We start from the raw sequence: 21,337 nt of genomic DNA, 5'->3' as shown, positions 1-21,337 counted from the left end.
TACCTTTTGAAAGTTTCGGAGAGTGTTTTTCTTTTCAAATCTCCTCTATTATTGCAATTATAATAAAACAGTCTGAGAGAATGAGAATTATCATAAATCTTTTAACTGGTTTGCTTTTGTCATCCTGGGCCATCCAGTTGACTTTGGGTCAGTACTTTTCCTCTTATTATTAACTGAGTGTGAGAAATATTCTAAAACATTGTAAGACGTTTTCAAAGCTTTTTGATTTTGCATTACTGTAGCTTTATTTCCATTCACAAAAAGGAAATTGACTCACCCAAGGTCAATTGAATGTTTGTGGGAGGCCAACAAACCACTAGCTTAAACCTTAAAAAACGTAAAAGGAAAAAATGTAGGTTTTAGCATTGTTTCCTTAACACTATTTAATGATGAGTTTTGGAAATAAAGAGGCAATGCAAGTTTTTAAAGGAACCATTGGTATGCTTTAATCCCTCTCTAATGAGGAATTACTATACAATATTTTGTTTATATGACATGTAATTCCTACCTCTTTTTTTTCACTCTTAAGAGCTGGGCTCTTGTAAGGCATCATGTTTTCTCTCTTCTTTTTGGTGATGTTATGATGTTTGAATTATTTAAGATTTAAGATCACTTTATAAGCCATATACAATTTCTTGCATTATGAATTTCTTTTCGCATATCCCAGCTTGCTCTCCATGAGACACAGACACACAGACAGGGAGAGAAGCTAGGGGTCAGAGCGCAGGGTTAGCCATTGTACAGCACCCCTGGAGCAGTTGGGGTTAAGGGCCTTGCTCAGGAGCCCAACGGAGTAGAATTCTTCTGCCAGCCGTGGGATTTGAACCGGCAACCTTCTAGCCACAAGCGCAGATCCTTAGCCACAGCGCCACTGCCCTGCCCCTATTACGATGTTTTTTCAAGAAGTTCAGGAATTTACTTTTTTATTTTTATTACATTTTAACCTTTTATGTTAAAAAGGCTTGTGTGTGTTAAGTGCATATATTACTAATGTAGTAATAGTACCTAATGTTTATGTGTTTTCTAATGGCTATAATGATGTAACTACTGTACTGCACCATAAATGAGCAAGTGTTTTATTGTTTTCCTATCCATTGTTTATGTATCGGTTAGTGGCTTTAAGCATGTTACTTGATTAATCAGGAATATTATTATTGATTTCAGGATTTATTCTGTGGTGCATTAAGGTGAAGTGTGGGTGCAAGAGGGACCATTTTTGAGTTTTGGAACCAATCAGAGATTTTAACATGGGAACAAAGGGGAATTTAGTTTCTATTATAGAAACTGAGCTTTCAGTATGTGAGCAGTTTTCAAGGAACAAATTAAGGTTGTTCAATGAGGTATTATTGTATATAGGTTTTATAGATAACCTTTCTTACAAGTTTTAAAAAATTATTTCTCAACAGATAAAAAATATTTATAAGCATGATACAGAATGCTTTATCCTGTGTACCAGTGAGGGTACTTTCCTGAAAACTGTTAGTATAAATGCGGTCAGTTAAAAACATTGAAAGTAAAAAGTGTTGTAGTGGGTATTAGGGATTTCCTTTTTTTTCAGGCCAGAATTCAGAAACCCCAAGTACCCCTCAGAAACTACCAGTACCAACTACAAGTGGGAGACCTTCACCTGCTCCACCTCAGGTACCAACTTCTGCAGCATCTGTACCAAGTTCCTCTGTGGCCCAGCAGCCTCCAGGCCAGCCTTCTCCCATCATCCAACTGCAGCAAAAACAGAACCGCATAACTCCTATTCAGAAACCACAGGGACTGGACCCAGTTGAAATTCTCCAAGAGAGAGAGTACAGGTAATCTAGTGCTTAACAATTTTTTTATGTGAAAGAGATTTAATTATATTTTTTTAAACAGAACCAAGTAAGAACAAAATAGTGTAACACAACAGCATCCCCCTCCCAAATGTACAGCACTGATGGTACCCCCTAGGCATGAATTGGACATTTACAATAGTCCCACTGTGCAATATAGATTTGATTACATCAGCATTCACATAGGTTTGTAACAGTTCAGTGCTGACCTAGTCTTATTTTATTTTTTCTCTTTGTCCAAAGGCTGCAGGCAAGGATTGCTCACAGAATCCAGGAACTTGAGAATTTGCCTGGTTCTTTGCCACCTGATCTGAGAACAAAAGCTACTGTGGAGTTAAAGGCCTTAAGGCTTCTCAATTTCCAGCGCCAGGTACTAGCTTTTGTCTTTCTGCTTTATTAACACATCCACTCTTTGCATGTGTAAAGAATGTGTCGCAAATGTTTTGTTAATCCAGTGGAGAAATACACAGCATCTTTTCTGGATGTCTTTAAGCATCTTAAAGACATTAGTTATGTTTTCAAAATTGGTGGCCTTTTTTGCCAGCTAAAGAAAACAGGAGCATTGTTCAAAGGCAGAACATGATTTTTGATTTTTTTGTACTGTATTGCAAACATTTTTAAAATGAATAATTCATTGATGTATGAACATTGGAGAAAATGTCTGTTTTCATGTCTTTTTCCCCAAAGGTTACCCTACTCTTCCTCAGTGGTTTGTACCCATTCTTTGTGTCCAAAGAAATATAACAAACTTTAAAAAAAGTAAAAAAATATAAAAACCTGGATAGTATTATATACTAAAGCTGGTAGTGTAACTGCACTTATATCGCTCCTGGTCATCCTGAGTGCGTCTGTGTTAACAGCTGAGGCAGGAAGTTGTGGCCTGCATGCGTCGCGATACAACCCTGGAGACAGCCCTGAACTCAAAGGCCTACAAGCGCAGCAAACGGCAGACTCTCAGGGAGGCGCGAATGACTGAAAAACTAGAGAAGCAACAGAAGATTGAGCAAGAAAGGAAACGCCGACAGAAACACCAGGTAGACCAGTAATAAAGTAATATAATTATCTTTAAAGAAACTTGAATCAGCTTAGGCTTATCGTTATTTGGTTGTGGTCACCAAAAAGTCAATGCTAATTTACATATTTTGTCAAAAACAAGCACCTGTTTAGTGACTAAATGGACCAGCCTATTAAATGTCAGATGCATTCATCAGAATGATTGTATGTTGATCAAGTAATTAATACATTGGCAAAGTGATAATATGGCTCATTAAGCTCCTTGATCTTAATCTGTTTCAGCCTGTATTTTGTCAACTCTTGGTTTTGGTATTGCTTGGGATAATGGGAAGAAAAGTGAAATGAATGAATAGAAATCGTATGAGCTCTGATTGTAACTTCCACTCACTTGTTTCTTCAAATTCTGATTTTAGGAATACTTAAACAGCATACTTCAACATGCGAAAGACTTCAAAGAATATCACCGGTCAATTACTGGCAAAATTCAGAAACTTTCTAAAGCCATTGCCACCTGGCACACTAACACTGAGAGGGAGCAGAAGAAGGAAACGGAAAGAATTGAGAAAGAGAGAATGAGAAGACTGATGGTACGTGCTCATTTATAAGAAAACACCTGAAGTTACTTCATGAGAAATTTAGCGCATTAATAGACAAGCACAACTCATACACTTCTCAAAGTAAAATCATGCAAACTAGCATTTGGTCAGGATGTTTCTTTAAAATGCTGCAAAAATGATTTGATTTTAAAATGATTGGGAAGTCAAGTTAAAAGTGAGTGATAGGTTAGAATAAAAATGTTTATAAGTGTAACTTGTACACGCACAGTGATGGACTGTACTGTATTTGGGCAGTTACAAATAAAACTTATCTAATTTATGGTCCTTAACCCTACTCTATTCCATTTATTCTCTTGGGAAGAACTTCCCTGCAGTGTACACTTTTACAGTTCCTAACCTCCCATATATTTACATTGTTCTAAAAAAGTACCCTATATCTGTCACTAAGCTACTGTATATGTTGCAACTTTATCTTCCGTAACCCTGACGTTTACTAGAGACTCCCTGTATTTACATTACTTATTATTTAAAGTGTTCTTTTTGACTTTACAGCAAAGGAAATATTGCATTTGTGTCAAGCTCAGTACTGAGTGATTTAACATTACATATTTTTGTTAGTATCATGAGAAATCAATATGTCTACTTATATTGCTCATGCAGGATTTATTTAACTTTATGTGAGTGTGGCCGTGAACCTCTTTTTACCTTTCTTGCTTCCTTTTCCCTTTCAGGCAGAAGATGAAGAAGGATATCGTAAGCTGATTGACCAGAAAAAAGATAAGCGGTTGGCGTACTTACTGCAGCAGACTGATGAATATGTCGCTAATCTGACTGACCTTGTCTATGAGCACAAAGCAGCCCAGGCTGCCAAGGAGAAGAAGAAGAAGAGAAGAAAGAAGAAGGTCAGTAACATGACTTATCATGCAAAAGTCCATAAAAGTGCAATTAACATTTTTGGGAAAGTTTTATACTTTTATTTTCCTTATTCATAGAAAGTACAGGAAAACGATGACGAAATGGGAACGAGTCTGGGGCCTGATGGAGAGGTAGGCAGCATTTTCTGTTGATACATCTGAAGAACCAAATTATTCTGCATCATTTTTCAGTAACAGTGCATTTTTGAAAAACAAGAGCTGTGATAAAGTGGAACATTATTAATTATGATCTAATTAGGACTTTAAGTCAAGAACATTTACTTTTACTAGTCCTAAATATAAACATACAGTATACGAAAGTGTGCTTAAATTATTTTTTTTGCTACAGCCAATCGATGAAAGCAGTCAAATGAGTGAACTTCCAGTGAAAGTCATTCAGACTGAGACCGGTAAAGTACTACAGGGAACAGATGCACCAAAGTCCAGTCAGCTGGAGGCCTGGCTTGAAATGAACCCTGGGTATGAATTTGTCATGATTTTTTAATACATCTTTCTTTGACAACAAAATAAAATAATGAAATAAATTCCATTGCCGTAAAAAAACAAACAAAACTGTGATGGCTTTTTGAAATAATCTACATCTCTTTTTACTTAGTGCATTTCTTTTTGCAGAAGCTTGGTTTTATCCATTGTGTTATACGAAAGCCTATTAGTTAATCATGATCAGTGATGAAGAACACTTAATAATGAGTCACTTAAATTTTAATATATTATGGATTATCTACTAACTCTTCATTCTGTTTATGTATAATTTTACATTTAGTTTATTAGGATTTTGATAAATGTAAATTACTAAATGTAGAAAGTTTATTCTCAACCAAACTAAACTATATTAATAATAACTGTATTATATGGTTGTAATGTTAAAAGTAGGAAACACAAGTGGAGTAATCTGGTGTTTTTAATATGCATTCATCTTGTGTGTAAGACTTTTGCCTCGCAGTGCATATTCTAATTACTTTTTGTCAAAATGAGCCAAAACAAATATATGTCAGAATTAAGAGCTGTGTTTGAAAAAACTGCAAATGCAAAAAATATACCCTTCGGTATGTATTTCCAGATTGAGGAAATAAATCTAGATATCCCTACTAATGTAGATGATGGAATCCTAACAGTTCATCTTCATTTACTCTTAATATATATTTTTTTAATTTTAAGGTATGAAGTTGCTCCTCGATCAGATAGTGAAGAAAGTGGATCAGAATTTGAAGAAGAGGTAAGTTTTTTCAGTTCTGAATTTCTGTAATGAAGGGACTAAGCATTTGCCTGTGACTTCTTATGAAGCATTCTGGGGGGTCATTAAGCCAGCATCCCATGTGTAAACACCCATCTTTTTCTGACATACTCTCTTTGGAAACTTGTTTTTTGTTTTGTCCCCAATTTGTTTTTTTGCTCCAAACTTTCCTTTTAAAACTTTGCTTTTACACATTTCAATTTCAGAGCATGAAATCGGATATCAGATATCAGAGATGCATGTTTTGTGTCTATACAGGATGAGGATGAGGTGGTGTCTAAATCCGAATCTGAAGAAAAGAAGATTATTGATCCTAATAGTGATGAGGTGTCTGAGAAGGCAGCAAAGCACATAATTGAGTATGTAGCCAAAGTTACTACATAACAGTGTTTTATCAACAGTATTTTAGCTTAAATCTCAAGGGCATTGACTCACTTGTTTTTATTTTAACAAATGGTTACTGTGTAATAAGAATGTGATTATATTGGAGTTTTGTTAATATTGTTTTCATCAGGTAAAGTATTCACAAACTAAAGTATGTTGATTTTAGACTATACTCTAGGCCAGTGTGCTTCAAGAACACCTATTGGATTTATATTGTTATATTTCTTTCTTCCCAGCAGTAGGTTTCTTTGGAACTTTTTCATTAAGTTTATTAAGGCTTTATATTTAACATTTACAGGAGGATTTACTGTGAGAGACTTATTTGGGTTACGTATTGTAGTTTAAACAAAACATACAGTATTATGGTTTTAGGTGATTTATTGAGTTTTAAAGGCCATACAAAAGAAGTTAGATTTTGATAAATCTTCAAATTGCAGATTATAACTTTTGGCGTTGTAGTCGGCATTTTTAATAAAGGTGTACATTTTCCATTTGTCTCTCCAGGAATCCACAAAGTTTAAAAAAATACAATTAAAAAGCCATAGCTGAAGTAAAAATATGTTTTATATAAATTATGTGACTAGTGTTTTTTTAAATAACACCTATATAAAAAAGTAAATAAAATGTTTAATAATATACAATATAAATATATACAATATTTTACAAATATTTTTATTTGGACTTTTCACAGTAGAGTCCTTATAAAATAATGTATTTTTAAACTGTGCACATATCCGTAGTCATAGTAGAACAGCCGTTTGAATTGTAAGGTTCAAGTGATCATATACAGGCTGTATATGTCATATAAGTCGGGTAATAACCTGACTTATAACGTCACTAAATTGCAATGAGTATATATCTAAAATGAAATATGCCAGACCGTTCATTTCTCACAATACGTACTGAAACTATTTTGGCAAGTGCTGAGAAATACTATGAACAGTATGTATCAAATGTGTAGATCAACTGAAAGTATCACGATGATCAGATACTAAATAATCTCAAAATATTCACTGGAAAAAACGGTACGTGATTGTATAGTTTTGAAAATAATTTGAGAGTACTCATCAAATTAATATGGAAACCTCCGGACTGATTTTTGTAACTAAGGGTTTTAATCAGGTTTTGTTTCAGTAAGTAATCATTCTAACTCTAAAATGCAAAACAAAATTGTACTTTTTTAGCTTTTGTGCATCTGTCATAAAATACACAGTGATGGTTACAATTTCTCAGGGTAGTTTTTTTTTGTTTTAGTTTTTAGTTTCTGTGACTTCAAGTGATCATTGATAGTTGATTTTCTTTTGTGCTGTAGCATAACAATCCATAAATTTCAGAACAGCTTTTACTGTTTTTGGGAAGGATATTGGAAACTATACAATCTTCTGCAGAATTATTCTTATTAAAATAGGTAATGGTTTTGATCAGGCAGTCACAGGTACAGTGGCATGCCAGCATGGAAACAATGTATGAAGAAATCTGGGATTCTGTGTTAGTTTCACACTGTGTGACTGTTTTCTAGAAGAATTGTGCGTCCATGTAACTTGTGAACTGATTTCTGTGTTCAGTATGTAGGGTACATTTTTAGTAAGGTGATGGGGAACAGCTTTGGTGAGGATTTGCAACCTTGCTGTCACCGATTCTGAAGTTACCCTGAATACCAGTAGGTTGATTTTGACCCTTTTGTCACTCTAGGTCCGCCAAGCAAGATGTTGATGATGAGTACAGCATGCAGACTGGAGAAAGAGGAGCTCAGTCTTACTATGGAGTTGCACATGCAGTCACGGAGAGAGTTGAGAAACAGTCCACTCTGCTTATTAATGGAACCCTGAAACACTATCAGGTAAAATTGAAATCCCATTATTATCTGGATCTAAGCAGTACCCATAGTTCTAATGTGTATATGCTTAGTAAGTTAATCCACGCCTGCCTATTTTTTTATGCTTTGTAAAAGAAAATCTTTTATTGTTGTCCATTTCCACATTTATAATCCCTTTTCAAATGTGTTCATTTATACCATTTTTTTTATTTTTTAAATCAATGTTATAAGAAATAATTTAATACTTATATAGCTTACACTTATATAGCGCTTTTCTGGACACTCCACTCAAAGCACTTTACAGGTAATGGGGACTCCCCTCCACCACCACCAATGTGCAGCATCCACCTGGATGATGCGACGGCAGCCATAGTGCGCCAGAACGCTCACCACACATCGGCTATCAGTGGGGAGGAGAGCAGAGTAATGAAGCCAATTCATAGATGGGGATTATTAGGAGGCCATGATTGGTAAGGCCAATGGGAAATTTGGCCAGGACGCCGAGGTTACACCCCTACTCTTTTCGAGAAACGCCCAGGGATTTTTAATGACCACAGAGAGTCAGGACCTCGGTTTTACGTCTCATCCGAAGGACAGCGCCTGTTTACAGTACAGTGTCCCCATCAGTATACTGGGGCATTAGGACCCACATGGACCTCAGGGTGAGCGGCCCCCTGCTGGCCCCACTGCAAAATTACAAACTACAGAAAGCCATATGTGTTTGCTCTGCATGTCCATTCCAAACATTTTGCAGATTGTAATCCCACAATGAATCTATTGCCTCTGCTTCTCAGTAATGCCTGTGTGCTGTGTCTTATTTCCATCCTCAAAATGACAATAAAATGTCACTAAATTAAGTTCCTAGTACTCCTTATACATCTCATTTGTCTGTTAACATACTTTTTCACATTTTGGAATTCAATTTCCTTTTATTTTAGGTTTGCCAATGCTTTGTGTTTTCATGTGTTCTGGCAACCTGGTGAATAGACTGATTAATGACATTGTTTCCATAGAAACTTTTTTTCCTTACTAACTTATATAACTGAGCATTTTATTATTCATCTAAAAGTCTGGAAACTTTTTTTTCTATATGGCCTATCTACTTATATATGACTTGCAGTAAGTATGTATTCCTTAAGTAAAGAGCACCAGTGGAACATATAACAACACAACACTGTATCTAAGTACAGATGATTTTATGGAATGGGTACAGATGTTCCATAAAATAAAGAAAATCAAGTCTTTCACTTTGTGTTTATCTAATCAGTGTGATAACAGATGTGGAATAGTGCTGGCAATTGATCTTAGGAAATAATTTATGTATGGATTTGTTTCTTTTTAGCTTCAAGGATTGGAGTGGATGGTTTCTTTGTACAATAATAATCTCAATGGAATTCTGGCTGATGAAATGGGTCTTGGGAAGACTATCCAAACCATTGCACTCATTACGTACCTGATGGAACACAAACGGCTCAATGGTCCTTACCTTATCATCGTTCCTCTGTCGTGAGTAATTGCCATAGTTACTGTGTTACTGCATTCAATTTATGTTAAAACATTTCAGACTGTTTCATATGAAACTGTGGCTTTCAAAGTAGAATTCAAAGTAAATATAGAATATCATATATACTGTATAAATAAATTCTATGGAGCTTTCATTTGAGGTTTTGAGGCAACCTGTAAAATGTCAATCCCTGTTTTTCACATTTTTCGTTCTTTGCCTGGCCAATTCTCCAAAAACAAAATGTTGCATGAAGACCCTTTTTTATTTACGTTTAAAATAGGCTTGGAAAGAAATGTACTTTTTCACATTCCTACACAAAATGTACCATATCTTACAAAAGTATTCGTCCTGCAAAGTTTTCACATTTTGTTGCTGTCTGATCTTATAATTATATAATTAGATTTGCATTTGTATTTAGAATCTACACAAATTCCTCCAGTCTGATGATAAAAAGCTGATATTTTGTATTTAAATTGGATTTTTAAAGACAATTAGGATATTCTAAATTGTACAAAGTATTGGGTAAGTGGGCAACTGCAAAATGGTACAGGTGCTAATGAATAGTTTGAAAGGGCATTAACGTAGTGTTATTGGTCTATGTGTATAAACAAAGTGGTATAACTTGACAGAAAAAGCATCGGTCTCTGTAAGGACCCTCAAATAGATACTGAATTTCAAAATACAACTGTGATACGATAAATCCACCAAGGAGCTTTTGAAATAAATCATGGATGAAGTGGTAAAGGGACAGATCATGAGAAAGTTACTTATTGCTTTGAGTAAAGTGAGGTGAATTATTAGGAAGCTGACTGTGCATCATACCACCCAGATGGAAGTCAGTGTTCATACATTGACAATTTCTTGGTTTCTCCACAAGGCTGGTCTGTGTGAGTGAATGACAAGAAAGATGTCATTATTGAAAAAAACACTCATATGAGATATTCTGTAGACATAAGACAGAAGGATTTATGCTCAGGTGAGAAAAAATAGAACTTTTTGGTCTGAATGCAAAAGGTTATGTCCTGGGCAAGCACAGCATATCATCTAGTCAACACCATCCTGACTATCAATCACAGTTTTGGCGGCATCATGTTATGGGGGTGTTTCTCATCAGGCGGGACTAAGAAACCTGTCAGGATAGAGGGGAAAGAAGATGATGCAAAATTAGTTAAATCCTAAAAGAAAACCTGCTTGAATCTAAAGATTGAAAATGGACATTTCAGTAGAACAGTAACCTGAAGCACAAGGCTTATGCCAGGCTGAAGTAGTCTGAGTGGGTAACTCAAGAACCTTCACTTTTCTCCAAGTTCTGACTTAAATCCAATCGAAAATTTATAGCCAGGCTTTGATTGCATTCTATAAATTCTTTGCAGCAAACTTGTGAGAACAATTTTCCCAGGAAGAATGAACAAAATTGCATCAACGCATGATGTAAAGCTGGTAGAGACCTATCCAAAAATACAGCAGCAATGTATTCCTTCTACTAGTTACTGCTTTAGACAGCTGAATACTTAGCCAATCAGTAATTTTTGGATTTTATATCTTCCCTGATGATTTTGAAATAAATTTGAAAAAAGGTACATTATTTATAATTCATTTAATATTATAGGCAGGTGGTGAATACTTTTACAAGGCACTGTTTGAATACACCTTGAAAAACTTCTTTTCTTTCAGAACCTTGTCCAATTGGGTGTATGAACTGGATAAATGGTCACCATCTGTCGTTAAGATTGCTTACAAGGTAATCATTCCATTTTATTGGGTTCAGACATCATAACTTTTAGTTTGCTATTGCATTTTATTATCTAGTAGCTCTGTATTTGTGGGTTTATTCAGTTGTGTTCCTCTAAATATGTCACAATTTTGCACTGCATCAATGTAAAGGAAGAGAAAGTCTCATAACATTTACTGCACCGTTCATTACAAAGTAAGCAATTGAGTAAAACCGGAGGTTAACTCTGAACGCTAAACTTGTGCACAAAGAAAAAAGGTACTTAAGATTGTGTGAAGTATATACTGTATAAGAATGAAAAGTCAGAAATTTAGAGAAATACAGAAATTGCATTTGCAGCATTTTGATGATAATTCTTCTAGATTGACTGCACAGCCTGAATATATTTTTTAATCTGAATGTAATTTATATCTTCTTTTATTTGAAAGGGCACACCTGCAATGCGAAGATCACTTGTTCCACAACTTCGAAGTGGAAAATTCAATGTCCTTCTGACAACCTATGAGTATATTATTAAGGATAAACACATTCTCGCTAAGGTAAAACAATCTTTTTCATTAAAGCAGTATTAAGTTGGTTGTTGTCCATTTTAGGAGACAATTCCTCAACGGTTATGAATTCCGTCTTTATAAACAGATCCGCTGGAAGTACATGATTGTTGACGAAGGCCATCGCATGAAGAATCACCACTGTAAGCTGACTCAAGTTCTCAACACCCATTACGTTGCACCTCGGCGACTTCTCCTGACGGGAACTCCTCTGCAGAACAAACTGCCTGAGCTCTGGGCTCTCCTCAACTTTCTCCTGCCCACTATCTTCAAGAGCTGCAGCACCTTTGAGCAGTGGTTCAACGCCCCCTTTGCCATGACTGGAGAGAGAGTAAAATATATTTTTAAATCCTTCACAACATTTTTAATAGGCATCGGAGTTCTATTGTCAGCACATGTAACTTGGGCATGATTCTAATTATCAGTAGCCCTATGTGTATGGTTGGGTTTGTTTGATGTGGTCTGTAACTGCAGGGCACTGGGTCATTAGGCCTGCTGGGTAGCTGCTAGACCTTAGCCTAATAATTTGACTCAGCAGTGATTCCATTAGTTAATGCACGGTAATGCCAATGCCCCTAAAAACATAGGGAAGGTTATAAAAAAAGGGAAGTGCATTTGGCCTATCTAGCTGGATTGGTTGCAAAAAGACAATTTGAGGATTTCATTTAACCAGCCAGTTCTTGTTTGAAGCCAGAGAATCTGTTTCAACAACTGGTTTGTACCACACTTTAGCCCTTTGTGTTAAGACATTCTTCCCCGTTTTCAGTCTTAAATGTAACTCCTAATGTTGGCATGTCATATGCTAGTTTCACATATGGTACTTTTTTACCATAGGTAAAAAAGAATATTTGATAGTTTACAGAACTTTCAATGCTTATTGAAGGTGAAAGAAGTCTTAAATTGCACATCTAAATGCATCAAGGCAATATTAATTTTAAACTGTATTTGATTATTTAATGCATTTTAACACATTCAAATTGCTAAGAGCGTGTTTTCAATGCAAGTTAAAATGCCTAACTCCAAATTTAAACGTCTTTGCTTTACTGTGTTTTCTGAACCCCAAAAATATAAGTGTAGAAAAAGTCAAAAGAGCCTCAGCAAATTATTTTTAATGGTTGACATTCTGATTTACTGAGATGCAACTAAGGACTTAGTGAATTGTGTTTCCAACCTGTTTGAAAGGATCAATGACTGCATCCCTTTTAGAAGTCTCATGATGCTGATGTTCACTCCTAAGCTGGGAGGGACCTTGCCGAGCTGGGTGACCTGTTTTTCCCTAGTTGACTCTCTATAGCTAGACAGTCAAGTATGTGTGAGGATGCCAAAATAATTCCTTGCTGGAGAAAGGATATTGTTGTCTCAGTGTACAGCTCGACATGTGGCTGGAGTCCACAGGTTTCTTTTTCACTTGTTCAGCTGTCTGCGGTGACACCTCTGGTTTTGAGGTTATTCTGTTTGAAACCACAGGATCTGATTTATGTATTGTCTTCCTTGTGTCTGGTGTATGACTAATGTCTGAACTACAGCTCCTGTCAAGCTATCCCCAAAACTGTGAAAATCTCAAAGAGCTGACACATTTAGCAAAATCAAAATTTCACAGCGGAATAGTGCTAAATTATTTTTATTTTTAAACAATACTTTCACTTTTAAGTAATAAAGCTTTTTCAAATTAAAAACAATATTTTCCCACTGTTTATATTCTTGATGTTTTAAAAATAAAATAAAAAGTTATGTTATTATGCTCCCAAAAGTTCATAATATGACCTCCATCCCCAGTAGTATATGTAATTTAAATATCCAGAAATTCAGTTGGAATATTTGCGCACAATGGTTTGTATATGTTTATTTTACATCAAAGTAAACAAGTACAACTTAGTGTTCTCTGAGGGATCAGTAAAAAGTGGCATTGGTCCTCAATGACATTAAGAATTAAGGTTATTGAATTAGGAGGTAGAAAATCCTCAGGCTTAATAATAAAGGGCTTTAGAAAAATAACAAGGAAACCTGCTAAGTAATCCCCCCAAAAAACAAAGGTCAGATGATGATGAATTTTTGTCACATCTTTCTTCCCCTGAATTACTCAAAGGTGGATTTGAATGAGGAGGAGACGATCCTGATAATCCGTCGTCTTCACAAAGTGCTTAGGCCTTTCCTGCTGAGGAGACTGAAGAAGGAAGTGGAGTCTCAACTGCCAGAGAAGGTTAGCATTGCAGTGGCAACTCATGAGGGGAAACTAAACCAGATTTAAGAGGTTACCCATTATCGTCATTTCTATCAAGCATTTTTTGTTAATTTGACAAGTAATTAAAACAAGACTGAAAATGTATTAGCATAGTTACATTCCCTGCTTCTTTCCCTGATTTTCGATTTCTGCATTGTTTCACCATCACTCACAGGTGAGGCAACCCTAAATCAGGTAGCCAGCTTACTATGAGGCTGATTCAGACTTGACGTCTTATTTTTTACGGGTTGATTTCTTTGCTCGCTAAGTCTGGTATTTTATTTACCGTACACTACACTGAAGTAAGTGATTTGTGTGTCTCTGTGTTAAAATATGAAGACTTACTACCTAATGCTGCAGCTCTCCTGCAGAATTGTGTACCATCCATCACGTTTAGTAGAAATGAACGATGACAGCCTTCCTTGAGATAGACATGTGATAAGTTTTCTCCTCACCCTTCAGTAGTGATATTGAAGTAGCTTATAGTAACAAGACCTGATTACGATGACTGTTTTTAAGTAACTCAAATTATGTGAAGTAACAAAGTACATCATTAAAAAATGCACTCACTAGTTAATATTCTTTGGGGGGGGACATCAAGGACAAAGATTTAGTCTTTGTCCTTGATGTCACAGAAGCTGTTTGAAGGAAACAGTCATATCGTGGTGCAACTTTCCCTGATACATGCTTTCCCTGATTACATAATTTTTTGTCAAGTTTGCATTTATTTTGCAAACCAATATAAAATCAATATAAAAAATAAGTAAATGTTGCAGTGCTTGTATGTAACATGTCCTTGTTGAATTTAGGTGGAATACGTCATCAAGTGCGACATGTCAGCGATTCAGAAGGTCCTGTACAGGCACATGCAGGCCAAGGGCATCCTTCTTACAGATGGCTCAGAGAAAGACAAAAAGGTAAAGTGCAGCTCTTCTGAAATGACCTAGTCTTATGGGCATTTTAGGGCATTCTGTTAAGTTCTGTATTTCCCATACATGTCACAGTTTATCTAATGTAAATTTCTTTTTTAGGGTAAAGGAGGTGCAAAGACACTAATGAACACTATCATGCAGCTGAGAAAAATTTGTAACCATCCCTATATGTTCCAGCACATTGAGGTTTGTACCACTGGCGGTTATGACACTATATTTCTTATAAAAAAACGAATGTAATTTATAGTGGTTTAATATAGAGTGTTGGATAATGACAATAGGCAAAATCTAACATTAAAATATTATTGTTTTTTTTAAATAGTTAAACTCTGTCCTTTCATTTCCATTCATTTTCCTTCAAACTGGACACAATTCTTTAAAGGATGATGTATGATGTATCTGCAACTCAAAGAGTTGAGTGCTCATTTGGGAAAAAAAAAGTGAATCCTTTATTTAAAGTATACAAATATTTTTCTCCAAAGGAGTCCTTTGCAGAACACTTGGGATACCCAAATGGCATCATCAATGGGTATGTACCTTTATATGTGTAGAAAATTGATCGCATAAAAAGTGATCCTGAGGCCATGGAGTGTGGCTAGAAACCTCAATATACTGTTAGCTAGACCTTTGTCATTTGTTAAAGCTTGAGATATATGATATGGTGACCAATACCTACTTGTATGTATAATTTTTACAGACATTTGTTGTTTTCTCTTTAGGTCTGATCTCTACCGTGCATCTGGGAAGTTTGAATTGCTGGATCGCATTCTTCCAAAACTCCGAGCTACAAACCACAGAGTTCTGCTCTTTTGCCAGATGACGTCTCTAATGACAATCATGGAAGATTATTTCGCTTATCGTAATTTTCTTTACCTGCGTCTTGATGGTATGTCATACTGTCATACAATACATGACAGAAAATAAGTTTCCAGTAGCTTATTAGTGCGTATGCACTAATCTATGTGACTTGATTGAACACTTCTAACATGGAGTGTGATGAACAGAGAAGTTGCAGGAAGTTCACTGTTGGTCATCTTAGTGCTCTTTCAACGTGCATGTTTCCGAGCAGTCTGAGTGTTAGGAAAACACTGGGACAACTTAATTTTATTCAGGAATTAGCAGGGGACATTCCCCGTAGTCCGTTTGGTTAATCATGATCTGAAAATTAAGTTAATTGATATCTTTGCTGCAGAAATTTGTAGATGTAGAAAAAATATACAGATGCAGCCATTCAAAATGCGCGGTAAAAACCCGCGGTACGGTAACCTACCCACAAGCCACCGCGGGGCACCGGAGGGTACCGCAGGGCAAGTGATTGGCTGGCCAAAATGACCGACAGGGGCACTCGTGGTGCATTGGTTGGTAGTGCAAAGATTTAATCATTTAATGTCTTTACTGTGCACATTTTAATCCGCTTAGTTTTGAATATTTATATGGATTTTACCACTAAAGGGAAATTTTAGTAGCTGAGCATAAAAAGAAGAGGAGCATAACGCATCTGAAGGTCATAAACGATATTAATTTAGGAACATAAACATTACTGTATGTATGTAAACTGTACTGTGTATGGCTGGTCTTGGTAGTTTAAAGAAAAAATACACACCAGTCTTCCATTTCTCCCTAAACATTTTAAGCATGAAAGTTTTATGAAACAGTACCCAAATATGCGATTGCTGTATAGAATGAATTTTAATTTAAAAAAATTATTTAACACGAACATTAAGCTGTTTACATCTTCCGCCTGAGAACAGTCACCCGTTGCTACCCAACGCAGAATGGTGATTGGCTGACACCATCTGACACCCCTCTGATTGGAGAAAAAAGACGTGCTGGTTTGCTATACCAGGAAGAGGATTTCTTTCTATTCAAAACGTGTATTTTAAAAGTTTAAGAAGTAAAAACCTTACAGCGTACACAGATTTCTAAACTGATCAGGATCGTTATCTTTGTCTTATGTATAATAATGTTCACCGCTCTGTCCAGCAAATTAATAATAAACTTTATTTTATATAGCTTTTTAAACGACTAAGTAATTAGATTGCTCATAAACCTAATCACTTGCTTTTTCTTTTTATTTAGGCTCAGATTTCAACTATAGATCGTATTATTAATAACCATAATAACAACCAACCAACAAAAACAATCATATAAACATAATACCAACCAAAAACATAGATAACAACCACAATACAAAATCAAATAATCAAACCATTTTACACTCGCAAAGTCCTCCAATTATCATAACCCCGCCCCTTATGCAAAACCAAACCTTCCTCCCATCCCAGTTTTTCCTGTTTATCATAAACAAAATCCACCTCAATTTTCAACATAAAGCATTACACAAAATCAATACCTCAACACTCCATACTCAACAACGATAATTCACAAACAGCCAGAACATGTAACTACACATTCCCAAACATACCTAATTTCCATAGCCCCGCCCCTTATGCAAAACTAACATCCCTCCCCTGTTCTCTCTCTCCCCTGGCGGTTGCAATTGTTTTTATTTTCAAATAAATTTTAGCAAAGTCATGTATTTTAAAAATCTTAAGATTTTTATATTTATGTCTTTATTTAGTGGTTTCATTAGTGACAAAGGCTAAACTTTCTTGGAAAAATGTCTTTTATGTAAACCATGTTTGCTATTAATTCATTCAGGGCTAAAATATGTTCATTGTCTTCTAATGAAAGAAGGGTTCCTTTCGCCGTAGTCGGGAGCCTAGCCTTTAACTAGTAAGTACTGTATTTACTGGGTTTTTGAGGGGGGGGGGGGGGTGTCTTTCGCTGGAAATCTCGCCTCCTACTTTGAAAATACCCGTGAAACCGGTTCAATTCGTCACAGCCAGCACTCCTGCAGAGAGTTGGGTTGTACTTGCAGTGTATACAGTACACGCGTTATGCTCTTCGTTAATGTCTGTGAAGTTTTATTTAATCTCTGAGCCATACTGATTCTTCTGGAAGCCAGTTTCCGCCACGGAGTAAAAAAAAAAACACACTATGGTATTCTCTCCAATGCAGTGCAGTTAAAAACATACCTCTGATGCTGCTCCTAAATGAATATCGTTTATGACCATCAGAAGCTTTATGCTCCTTTTCTTTTTTCCAGTGGATTGAACAGGGAGAGGCATTTCATGATGTACTTTTCACTGATGAAACAACAGTGGCTCTGGAACAGTTTTCAACCAAGTCGTTTTATAAAAAGGGGAGATATGTACACGTTACTGAAGCTAGAAGTTTAGCCTTTGTCACTGATGTAAACACTAAATAAAGACATATAGAAATCCCTACGTTACAGACTGTATATGGCTGGTATTGGTAGTTTAAAGAAAAAATACACACCAGTATTCCACTTTCTCCCTAAACATTTTAAGCATCAGAGTCTTACATGTGGTTATTTCGAAAACGTTTGTACGTGCTCCTTCTTACCATGTTACTGTTAACTGTTACTGACCATATTAAGTTTAAGTGCCTGTGGGCACTTTTCCTGTCCGTGGGGGGTGGACCGTCTTTCATTAGAAGGTTAGTCTGTTCTACTCTGAGAATGTAGAGGGGGTGGAAAGTGCCCGCGGTCATTTAATTAGTATTAAAATCTTAGTTATCTTTCTAGTTCACAGGTTTGCATGCATAATTTAATTTTGAAAGCCACTGAGACATCAGGTACTACTGTTGTATTTATGAAAAAGAAACAAAACAAAAAACATACTAACAACTGTGCCATCCTACTCCTTAGTTAATACATTTTATTATTCATAAACAGTTAACATTGTTAGCAAAATATTTTGAATTATATTTAACCCTATTTTTTCTTTAGTTTTGTATTTAACTTATTATATGATAGTCAGACTTAATGTATATTAATGTATATTTGATTTTACATTAAGCACTTAAAATTAATATGGTTAATAATAGTAAACTGTAACATGCTGTAACAAGATCGGTTAAACTGCGAAGAAAATCCTTTCAGAGAAAATGTTTCAGGTGTGAAGAACAAACCTGTTCCCACACACCCTGCCCCCACTACCATTAGAATATACACAAACATTTTAGCGTTTCATTCTGAGCAGAAGACCCTCACACCTGAAGAGTGCTGGCTGTGACGAATTAAACCGGTTTTACAGGTTTCAATCACAGATTGGGACTCAGTAAAGTAACACACAGCGCCACTGGATTTGATAATACTGTACCTAACCAAAATCCGCAATATGGAAACAGAACCTGTGTAATTGTTGATAGATGATGTACTCGTAACATTTTTTCAAGACGAACTACAACATTTAAAAAATGACTTGTATGTACTTGATATCTCTAATCAATCCACGGGTTCCAGCACAAAACAAAACTAAAACGCATACCGTTTCGCGCTTCTTATTAGTTGCTCAAAAGTAATTTGACCGTATGAAATGCATAATACAGTATAAACCTAGAAACATATACGTGAGCAGTACTTAAGCACTGTAGTATCGGTGTTAAGACATACCTCTCAAATACTGTAAATCAAGTTAAAAATATCTCAAGACCGATTCTGGTCGTAATGAAACCATGTTTCGTGTATGTTTTCTTTTTCATCTTGAAATAACTCATTTCTAAATACCTTTTTCACTGTTAACATCTTGTAGCAACTTTGCGACAAAATATACACTCTGACAGTTCATCCTGCTACCAACATTAAATAAAACAAATCTTAAGATTTCTATATTTATGTCTTTATTTAGTGGTTTCATTCGAAGCTTACAATGTTTAGGGAGAAATGGAATACTGGTGTGTATTTCTTTCTTTAAAGTACCGAGACCAGCCATATACTGTATGTTTATGTTAAGATTTCCCTTCAGTGGTAAAATTAGATATGAATATTCAATACTTAAACGGGCACAGTTAAGACATTAAATATACATATACATATTGTATACAGTACAGTTTGCATACGGTAATATGTTTATGTTACGCGATTAAAAAATAAATAAATAAAACTGAAAGGTCCAGCATCAGCTGGATTCGAACACACAACCTGCCAGTTGGTAGTCACGCACCTAGACCAGTAGGCTACAAGACAGCTCGCATAAGCAGGCAGGCGAAACAGCCCTACACAGCCCTGCCGCAGTACACGGATATAATCATACCGTTATTAAATTCTTGAGATACGCGATTCCATATTATATTCCCTTTTAATGAAATTCTAAAAGTATGCTTGTTGACTCCGGTATCACGTTAGTTAAAGACTTCGAAGCTTACAATGTTTAGGGAGAAATGGAATACTGGTGTGTATTTTTTTCTTTTCATGATAGGTGTCGCATTTTAAATCATTTTCGTAGTTAGAAATTATTAAACGCCCTGTTAAAAGCAAGGAAGTTTTTATGCCCGTTGAAGTAAAACAAAATGCCTGACAAAGTATGGCTTGGACAGATTCCAAGTGCTTGTACAAATGTGCTAAAGAAATTATACTTTGAGTATACAGCTTGTCCAAAGTCATCCATTATTAATACTATTAGTAATATCTTCAGTAAAGGCTTTGATGCATAAATATTTCTGATAAAGGTAGGTTGTGTACTTTTGTCCAACTGAGCAATCTTGCTTTCATAAAATATACCAACATTTTAATGACTGATGATTAACATGCTGTAATACACAGTTCAAAATTAAAGGCTCGAATGCTGTACATGAGAGGTTAAGCTCCCCCTGGCGGTTTTACAAGGCGACGCCGGATAGTTAGTCACGTGACACACGTGATACCGCGTGATACCCCGGTGGGCGTGTCGCGGTATGCCGCGAAATACCTCACCCATTTTGAATGGCTGCATCTGTATATCAAAATGCTCTTTACAAATTACGGTGTACTTTAGTTGTAAAATGTCTGAAATATATAATTCAGTATTACTAGTGATAAATTGTCGTGGAATATATAATTATATAGGGCCACATGGTGGTGCAGTGCTTAGCATTGCTGGCTCACCGCACTGGGGCACTGGGGTTCAATTCCAGACCTGGAGTTCTATCTACGTGGAGTTTCTTTGTTCTGCCTATGTTCACCTGAGTTTCCTTTAGGTGATTTCCTCCCACAGTCCAAAAACTACTGGTAGGTTAAGTGGTTTATGAGAAAATTGACCCTGGTGCAAGTGTGTGTGTCTGTGTCTGCCCTGCGATGGACTGCTATTCCAGGTCTGGAATTGATCCCAATGTCCAGGGTGTACCCTGTCTTGGAATTGTAAGAAAGTGGGCTTGTGTGGAAAAGGGCACTGCAAACACAAATGTTTTTTTGTTTCTGTCCTCTCTCATTGGTGTGTGATGTGATCAGTTGCTCTAGGGAGAAGAGCACTAAAAGTTAAAAATATGCAATATAGAGATTTAAGAGAATTTAAATAAAGAAACAATATTTTTATATAAGTCGGCGGTGTGGCACGGTAAAAGATGAGAAAATATTCAAGAGAAACTATCATTTAAATATAGTAAAACAATCATAGAGCAGTTTGAGAAGGGATTAGTCAACTGGCTGTTTAGGCAGGATTTGCAGAACAAGTTAGGAAGCTAATGAGAGTTAGGTTCTTGATTCTCTTTCACTGTTGAAACTGTTAAATCCTGTTAGAAATATAATTCTGATTGTTGTGTTAAAGATTGTTGTGTATTTCTATAAATGTCAGAC

General features: G+C 35.9%; 1 protein-coding gene across 3 annotated transcripts in view; it reads left to right on the top strand.

Annotated features, from left to right (window-relative positions):
- The window catches only part of smarca2 (SWI/SNF related BAF chromatin remodeling complex subunit ATPase 2), a 54,114-nt gene that overhangs the window by 6,258 nt on the left and 26,519 nt on the right, over window positions 1–21,337 (top strand). For all 3 annotated transcript variants that reach the window (XM_088629035.1, XM_088629033.1, XM_088629034.1), the window contains exons 6-24: window positions 1,559–1,805; window positions 2,067–2,193; window positions 2,684–2,857; window positions 3,251–3,424; window positions 4,126–4,296; window positions 4,387–4,440; window positions 4,658–4,788; window positions 5,488–5,545; window positions 5,822–5,922; window positions 7,640–7,787; window positions 9,106–9,269; window positions 10,942–11,008; window positions 11,428–11,538; window positions 11,636–11,878; window positions 13,634–13,747; window positions 14,578–14,685; window positions 14,800–14,886; window positions 15,183–15,229; window positions 15,420–15,586. In XM_088629035.1, the coding sequence (XP_088485161.1) occupies window positions 1,559–1,805; window positions 2,067–2,193; window positions 2,684–2,857; window positions 3,251–3,424; window positions 4,126–4,296; window positions 4,387–4,440; window positions 4,658–4,788; window positions 5,488–5,545; window positions 5,822–5,922; window positions 7,640–7,787; window positions 9,106–9,269; window positions 10,942–11,008; window positions 11,428–11,538; window positions 11,636–11,878; window positions 13,634–13,747; window positions 14,578–14,685; window positions 14,800–14,886; window positions 15,183–15,229; window positions 15,420–15,586 (2,493 nt within the window). The remainder of the gene's footprint in view (window positions 1–1,558; window positions 1,806–2,066; window positions 2,194–2,683; window positions 2,858–3,250; window positions 3,425–4,125; window positions 4,297–4,386; window positions 4,441–4,657; window positions 4,789–5,487; window positions 5,546–5,821; window positions 5,923–7,639; window positions 7,788–9,105; window positions 9,270–10,941; window positions 11,009–11,427; window positions 11,539–11,635; window positions 11,879–13,633; window positions 13,748–14,577; window positions 14,686–14,799; window positions 14,887–15,182; window positions 15,230–15,419; window positions 15,587–21,337) is intronic.

Source organism: Lepisosteus platostomus, chromosome 4 (assembly GCF_059453375.1).
Source record: "Lepisosteus platostomus isolate fLepPlt1 chromosome 4, fLepPlt1.hap1, whole genome shotgun sequence".
In the NCBI taxonomy this organism is placed as follows: Eukaryota; Metazoa; Chordata; class Actinopteri; order Semionotiformes; family Lepisosteidae; genus Lepisosteus; species Lepisosteus platostomus.
The sequence above is the reverse complement of the archived record's forward strand: the minus strand, read 5'-3'. Positions and strand labels throughout refer to the sequence as shown.